Source organism: Thamnophis sirtalis, unplaced genomic scaffold (genome assembly GCF_051295495.1).
Source record: "Thamnophis sirtalis isolate CommonGarterSnake01/CBP01778 unplaced genomic scaffold, rThaSir2_p1.2 scaffold_1, whole genome shotgun sequence".
In the NCBI taxonomy this organism is placed as follows: Eukaryota; Metazoa; Chordata; class Lepidosauria; order Squamata; family Natricidae; genus Thamnophis; species Thamnophis sirtalis.
The window spans coordinates 126466007-126473888 of record NW_028261381.1 but is presented as its reverse complement, the minus strand read 5'-3'; the positions used below and the strand labels follow the sequence as shown (position 1 = coordinate 126473888).

Genomic DNA, 7882 nt, shown 5'->3' with positions numbered 1-7882 from the left:
TTTCCTAACGCAAGTTTTCAAAGGAAGTAACTCTGCTAATCTGTTGCACTAAAGAAAGAAAGAAAAAAGTAAAGCGTTTGTGTTTACACATAGGTTTTGGTAGGCTACACTTCAGGGCATGTATTTCATCAGTCAAGCAATGCTAACTGAAGCATTTCCGCCACTCTTCAACCCTCGAAGGACTTGAACTGTAATCCGGGACCGGAAGTATATATTAAATCCACGAGGTCGTAAAACATTACTCTTAGCGATGAAGACGGAAAATGAGAGTTGAATTGGTAGAATGCTGCACTGTGTAGTTCTTTGGTTATTATTCCCACTAAAATAACTCGGATATGGATCTTTGGACATCTCATTTTGTAGCTTTTAGTAACCGCTTGCTCACAACTCGTTTTTTTCAGCGATGGACACCTCTATATTCGCTATTTCTGACTTGCTAATGAATAAACCAAAGGAAAAATGACTACTCGTCAATATCCCTGGATGGGGTGGGACTAGAATCGAAACCTTGAAGGGACGGAAGACTTGCAAGTCTTCCTCTAGCGCGATCCGGAGTGGACGCTGGGAAGCCTTTTTATTTTATTTTATTTTTCTTTTGCAAAGAAGGGCAGTTCGTTCATGGCTCCCGGGAAAACAGCTAGAAAAACTATCCGGTAAGTGCTTTAAATAGTCCACAATCGAGTACGGGAAACGGAGCCACTGTGTTGGAGCGCCTTTTGAACGGAGACGGCTATTGTCAGGGTTCCGGAGCCGAGCAGGGCAGGGTGGGATAAGAAACAATGGTGGATTTCAATACTAGGCACTACAGTTCAGAAAAAAGCAAAGAAAATCGTAAGTTTGAGGTTAGCCTTACGAAGCGCTATACTCTTTGTCTGAGTTCCACATAACGCTGCATACTTCCAAAGGGGATGTCGTGATTGGTGGGTATAACTTTTTACATGTTTTACATGACCTCTGACACAACCCCACAATCATGTGATCAAAATTCAGATGCTTGTAACTTGTATGACAGTTGCTGTGTTCCAATCACCAATCACTTGGCAACTTTGCATTGCCTTCTTTGATAAAGTGACTTAAGTGAGTGGATGAGGGAAATGCTGTTGATATAATTATACTTGGACTAAACCAAGGCATTTGAAAAAGTAGATCACAGCCTACTTTCTTGGTAAGGTAGAACAATGTGGGACAGACAGCATCACCATCAGATGAATCCGTAGCTGGTTGACCAACTGCAGTCAGCATTTGTTGTGCTGAGTTGTCAATGGAACTACATATACATGGAGGGAAGCATGCAGTGAGGCTCTGTCTTGGGCCAGTGCTCTTCAACATCATAAGCTGTGGTGGTGCAGTGGTTAGAGTGCAGAACTTCAGGCTACTTCTGCTGACACCTGGCTGCCTGCAATTTGGCAGATCAAATCTCATCAGGCTCAAGGTTGACTCAGCCTTCCATCCTTCCAAGGTGGGTAAAATGAGGACCCAGATTGTTGGGGGCAATCTGCTGATTCTGTAAACTGCTTAGAGAGGGATGTAAAAGCACTGTGAAGCGGTATATAAATCTAAGTGCTATTTGATGAGTTCATTTGATTAGTTCCCCTTCTATCCCCTCATCTAGATCATTTATGAAGATAGCAATCTCCATAAATGATCTAGATGAGGGAATAGAAGGGGAACTCATCAAATTGGAAGACAACACCGAATCAGCACTTTGGAAGACAGATTCAAGATTCAGAAGGATCTTGAAAGACTCCAGCATTGGACCCTATCCAACAAGATGCAGTTCCGTGGTGAGAAAAAGCAACATCCTGCACCTAGGCAGGTAAAACCACATCTGCAGGTATAGAATAGGCAGTGTATGGTTCAACTGTAGTAACTGTGATCTTAATGTCCTGGTGGACAGTCACTTAGGTATGAGCCAACAGTGTGCTGCAGCTGTCAAAAGAGCCAATGCAGCCTTAGGCTGCATCAACAGAAGGGTAGCATCAAGAGCATGAGAAGTGACAACACAGTTCTATACTGCATAGTAAGGCCACACTTGGAATACAGGTAGTCCTCGACTTACAACAGTTCGTTTAGCGACCATTCAAAGTTATAACAGCAATGAAAAAAATGACTTATGATCGCTTTTCACACTTATGACCATTGCAGCATCCCCATGGTCATGTGATTTACATTCAGCTGCTTGACAGTTGGTTCATATATAAGTGCCCCGTGGTCATGTGATCATATTTTGCAACCTTCTCTCAAGCAAAGTCAATGGGGAATCCAAATTCATTTAACAACCATGTTACTTATTTAACAACTGAAGTGATTCACTTGCAGTGGCAAAAAAAGTAATAAATTGGGGTAAAACTCACTTAACAAATTTCTTACTTAGCAACACTGGACACAATTGTGGTTGTAAGTCAAGGACTACCTATATTGTATCAAGCTCTGGTTGCCATGGTACAAAAAGACATTGAGACTCTTGAAAGAATGCAGAGAAGAACAACAAAGATGATGAGTCTAGAAGCTAAACCATATGATGAATGGTTAAAGGGAGTAGGTATGTCTAGCGTATCAAAAAGAAGAATTGGGGGGGGGGGTGACATGATAGCTGTCTTCTGGAACTTGAGGGGCACAGGAGGAGGTAGTTGACTTACTCATCAAAACATTTGAGGGCAGGATAAGAAGCAAAAGAGTGATCCAATCGGAAACTATGTAGAAACTTCCAGACATTGTGGGTGCTGGAGGTTTTCAAGAAAAGTTTGGACAACTATTTGTGCAATTTGTCTGGGATGCAATAAGGTCTTCTGCTTTGGGCAGGGTGTTGGACTAGAAGACCTCCAAGGTCCCTTCCAGACCTATGACTCTAAGATGTGCAGACTTCAACTCACAGAATTCCCCAGCCAGCATGCCGGTTACAGAATTCTGAAAATTGAATCTTAGAAGTTGCCAAGTTTGAAAATCATTTATAATAAGTAATGTATAATTAATAGAATATAATATAGATTGGAAACATCATTTCAGGACTGGACAACCAGCTTTCATTTATGAGTTGTTGTTCCAGAGTGATTACTGGAAAGGGTCAATCTGACCTGCAGAGAGGCAGGCTATTCCAGAAGCCAAGAGCTATAACTGAGAATGCCTGTTTGCAGTTTCCACTTTCATCATATTCCAAAATTGGGTGGGGGAGGGAGAGAGATCCACAGAGTGACCTTCTGTCCAGAATGAGGAGATTGTGCCTGGAGCACAACAAGGACCCAAGCCATTAAGACCTTGATAAATAATAATCACCACCTGCCACTGGCAGGCAGTACAATAACACCAGAAAATTGGTTTTATTCTACACAAGTGGTTGTTTTTATTCTTTTTTTTTTTCAGGCTGCAGAAAAAAATATCACCAAACCTTTATAATCAAGAGGCAAAACTCTAGTGATAGAAAATTGGGTTTGTTTTTCACTGAACCTCGTTAAATTCTCTTGGTTTAAAAAAAAACTACTCAAAACTGCACCTTTTGGGTCAACATGAAGGCTGCTGCATTTTGCACCAGGCGCAACTTCCAAATCTTCTCCAAGGGCAGCCCCATGTAAAGCAAATTGCAGCAAGCTCAGCAGCAAATAAGGAAGGCATGAGCATTCATGGCCAATACACGTAGCCCTCAACTTACAACCGCAATTGAGCACACAATTTCTATTGCTAAGCAAGGCAGTTAAGTGAGTTGTGGCCCACTTTTTTGCCACAGTCGTCAAGTGAATCACTGCAGTTATTTATTTATTATTTATTTATTTATTTATTAAATCGATTTATAGGCCACCCAATCCCGGAGGACTCCGGGCCTCTTACATCAGTTGTTAAGTGAATAAGGTGGCCATTGAGCAAATCTGACTTCCCCCATTGAATTTGCTCATCATAAGCTAGTTGGGAAGATTACAAATTGTGATCAATCACATGACCCTGAGAAATGACCATTGTCATAAGTACATACCAGTTGCCAAGTGCACCAACTTCGATCATGTAAGCTGTTGATACTGCAATAGTCGTAAATGTGAAAACCAGTCATAAGTCCCTTTTTCAGTGTTCTAACTTCAAACAGTCATTAAACAAATGGTGGTATGTCAAGGCCTACGTATATTCATCATTGCTGTGATTCTTCCCACCCTATTGTTCTCCACCTGTGTTTGATGAAAGTATAGCAGAAGGCTAGAGCCCTTCTGAGCCTAGGTTTGGTTGATGTAGGTGGGAGGGTTCATGCATGCATCAATGTACATATGGAAGAGCTCCTCTTCCATATTAAGTGTTTAAGGGGTGGGGGAATTAATTGCTGACAGTCCACACTGTATAATACAGTCCCGCATTTATTTATGATCTATACATTTGGAGCCCTGCTCCAGGCTGGCCAAATATTTGGGTCTTGTGGAAGCTGTTTGGTTTGCAGACAGTGTTCTATCCCAGGGGTCTCCAACCCCCGGTCTGCGGACCGGCACTGGGCTGCAGCATACCAGAAATCAGGCAGTGCAAGCAAGCAAAGCCCCATCTCCGGGATGCAGGCAACATGTGAAACCATGCCCCTTCTGGTCCCCAAAACCTCTCTCTACGGAACCGGTCCCTGGACCCAGCAGTCCTACATAATATACATCTCAAACAAAAGTACAGCTATTCTACATATTCTGGGCCAGTATTAAAGTGAAATTTAGTCATTAGTCCCGTTGGCCTCACACCAATGGTGAAATTCAAAAAATTTTACTACCGAGAATACAACATAAAAATATTTTACTACTAGAGATAATTGAGATGATGTATTGAACTGCGATGGCGTAAATGATCCCAATACTTAATATATCTTGTGGAAAATGAAGAATAATGGTGATGGTCAAATAAATGAGGTATAATAATAGTAATGTATATAAATATATTTGATTTGATAATATGTGAGTTTATATGAATTGTAAGTGATGACTACGGAAGACATGCGCAGAAATATTATAACCAACTGACACACTGTTTATAATGGAAGATGGCTTTATGTTTTTGTTTTGTTTGTTTGTGTTTGTCTAAAAATAAAAAAAATAAAAAAGAATTATAAAATAATACAGAATACAATGTAGAGATACATTATTATTGGATAGATTTAAGACGATGTAATTAATTGTTATAATATGTGAATACAATATCTAGAATATCTCATTTAAAATGAAGAAATAATAGTTATAGTCAAATAAATGACATACAATGATAATAATTTATACATATATATTTGATTGATAATATGTGATTTCATATAAATTGTGAGGACTATGGAAAGGATGCACAAAAATCTTGTAACCAATCGACATGCTCTATGTAATTGAAGATGGTTTTATGTTTTGTTTGTCTATGTCTGTCTAAAAATAAAAACTCTTTATAAATTTTTTTTTACTACCGGTTCTGTAGGCGTGGCTTGGTGGGCGTGGCAGGGAAAGAATACTGCAAAATGCCCATTCCCTCCCCACTCTGGGGCCAGTCAGAGGTGGTATTTGGCAATTCTCCGAACTACTCAAAATTACCACTACCGGTTCTCCAGAACCTGCTGAATTTCACCCTGCCTCACACTTGCCAAGATATTTGCGACCCTTCTATTGTTGTTTTAGTGAGACTTTTTCCCGCAAAACTTTAATCAGCTTAAATATGAGATGCATGGAATGGAGGGTTTAGCAGTGTGGCAGTGACATTTCCATACTAGCTTTATAACTTTTGTTGTCTTTTTATCTTTCTCCTAGGCCCCAGCTGGATCGTCAGTTCCTCCACCGATTCCTAAAGATCCAAACAATTTTATTTCCTACCTTCACCTCTAAGAATGCGCTGATGTTTCTAACCTTGCTTGTAGTTGCTTTGTTGAGTAAGCAAACAATTTTCTAAGACAAATCATTTTGTATGTTTCTTTTTGCCACAATGCAGGATTATTGTCTCTTTTTACTGATACGCTTTTTATAATGTTTCTCCTATCTTTCCTAGCTCAATTGATCATTTACCAGGTGGGACTGATTCCCAGTCAATATTTCTCAGTTCTGGGGAAAAAAGATCTTTATGAGTTCAATAAGCTGACGGCAGTTGCTCTGATTCTCATTGTACTCAATTCTTTGGTAAGAGATTTTTTTTTCTTATGAGGAGAGGGAAAGGTTGGGAAGACAACTGGAATACATATATAAAGTCTTATTTTAGATGTTAAAGAATGGTTTCAAGGGATGGGCATTCTGTCAGGCTTTGAAATGTCTGTATATTGCAGGAATGAGAAAATGAAGCATTACACTTTTATATAATCTAAATTCAGTGACATGATAAAAATTCAGCTTGGTATATATTAATATTCTTCATTGGGATTTTACCTGGCTCTTCTTTTGTTTCTTTGACAGTTTATTATTTTTTATTATAATTGCTATTGGGGTGGGGGGTCTGTTAATTTCATTTATAAAATAATAAAATTTAGTTTAAAAAAAACATGAACTAGAACACACATGAGGTTTAACATACATACATAGGCTACAGAAAGCCAGATGACCACTAGAGAGCAGCAGAGAAATACAGGCTTTATGTATGCTTATTGTACATATTTTTGCAGCTCGAGTCCTTTGCATCATCCCCCTCATATAGGCTCACTCTCCAAACTCTACAAGTGTTCATCCTAAATCTCAAACAACATAACACAGTTGATTATTTCAATATGCTGACAGATGAAAGGTCACTACAAAATAAATCATTACTCCATATTAATATCTACTTTATCTGGACCATAAACTATAATGAACATTGATCTGCTGTATGAGCAATATACATATTGCAAATCAGTTGCCCGAGTATAACTCAGAACTTGTCCCATGATGTTATGATCTGTCATATGTTGCACATATATTTTATACTGTTGAATCGCTTGAATAATGTATTAAAGGTACATGTCTGTGACCAAAGGTAACATGAATTGTTAGGATAGAGTCTAATGGCATGTAAGGTAAAGGTAAAGGTTCCCCTCGCACATATGTGCTAGCCATTCCCAACTCTAGGGGGGAGGGGGTGCTCATCTCTGTTTCAAAGCCAAAGAGGCAGTGCTATCCAAAGACGTCTCCATGGTCATGTGACTGACATGATTAAACGTCGAAGGCACATGAAATGCTGTTACCTTCCCACCAAAGTGGTTCCTATTTTTATACTTGCATTTTTACATATTTTTGAACTGCTAGGTTAGCAGAAGCTGGATCAAGTAACAGGCGCTCACTCCATTACGCGGCACTATGTATTCGAACCACCTTTCTGATCGACAAGCTTAGGGTCTTAGCCACTGAGCCACCACGTCCCTCCTAGTGGCATGTAAACTGGTATAACTTTTTTTAAAAAACCACAGCCTTGCTCTCTAATATGTTTTACTGTGGAGGCCAATCTACCAAAAAGGGAAGAGAATAAGAGTAGTGTGTCTGAACAGGAGCATATATCTATATATGTACAGATCCAAACTGGGTTGTGTTGCTTTTGGATTTATATAGCTCCTTATATAAATTAGACAGAAATATACAAAAAAGTTCCTTGGCTGCATTTGTTCTGTAATATGCATCGGGTTGAATCTGACACATTGCAAGTTCACCAAAAGAACCAGTTGCCTGTGCATTAAGGAATTAAAGAATATTCCTTATGCTACTAGTCCTTTGTCCAGGAAAAAAAATATGTAAAAATGTTCAAGTCCATGTTAGCCTAACTCAAAGTTTGAAGACTTTTCCCACAACTTTTGGAAAGAATTGTAGGGTCCCAAAGTGTATGTTTGTGTTTTGTTATTTTCCCTCAGAAGAGTTACTAAGGCTAGTGTTGCTTAAAGCTGTAACTGGCTTTTAAAAGAAGGGAAAGTAAACTATACATTGCATGGCTTCTAATATGTTTTCCT

The 7882-nt window shown here is 39.2% G+C and overlaps 1 protein-coding gene across 1 annotated transcript in view; it reads left to right on the top strand.

Annotated features, from left to right (window-relative positions):
* The first annotated feature begins 244 nt into the window (after positions 1–244).
* ABCD4 (ATP binding cassette subfamily D member 4) overlaps positions 245–7882 on the top strand; it is a 32110-nt gene continuing 24472 nt past the window's right edge. Inside the window, exons 1-3 of the mRNA XM_014059227.2 lie at positions 245–653; positions 5736–5854; positions 5971–6098. Of these exons, the coding sequence (XP_013914702.2) occupies positions 619–653; positions 5736–5854; positions 5971–6098 (282 nt within the window). The 5' untranslated portion in view covers positions 245–618. The remainder of the gene's footprint in view (positions 654–5735; positions 5855–5970; positions 6099–7882) is intronic.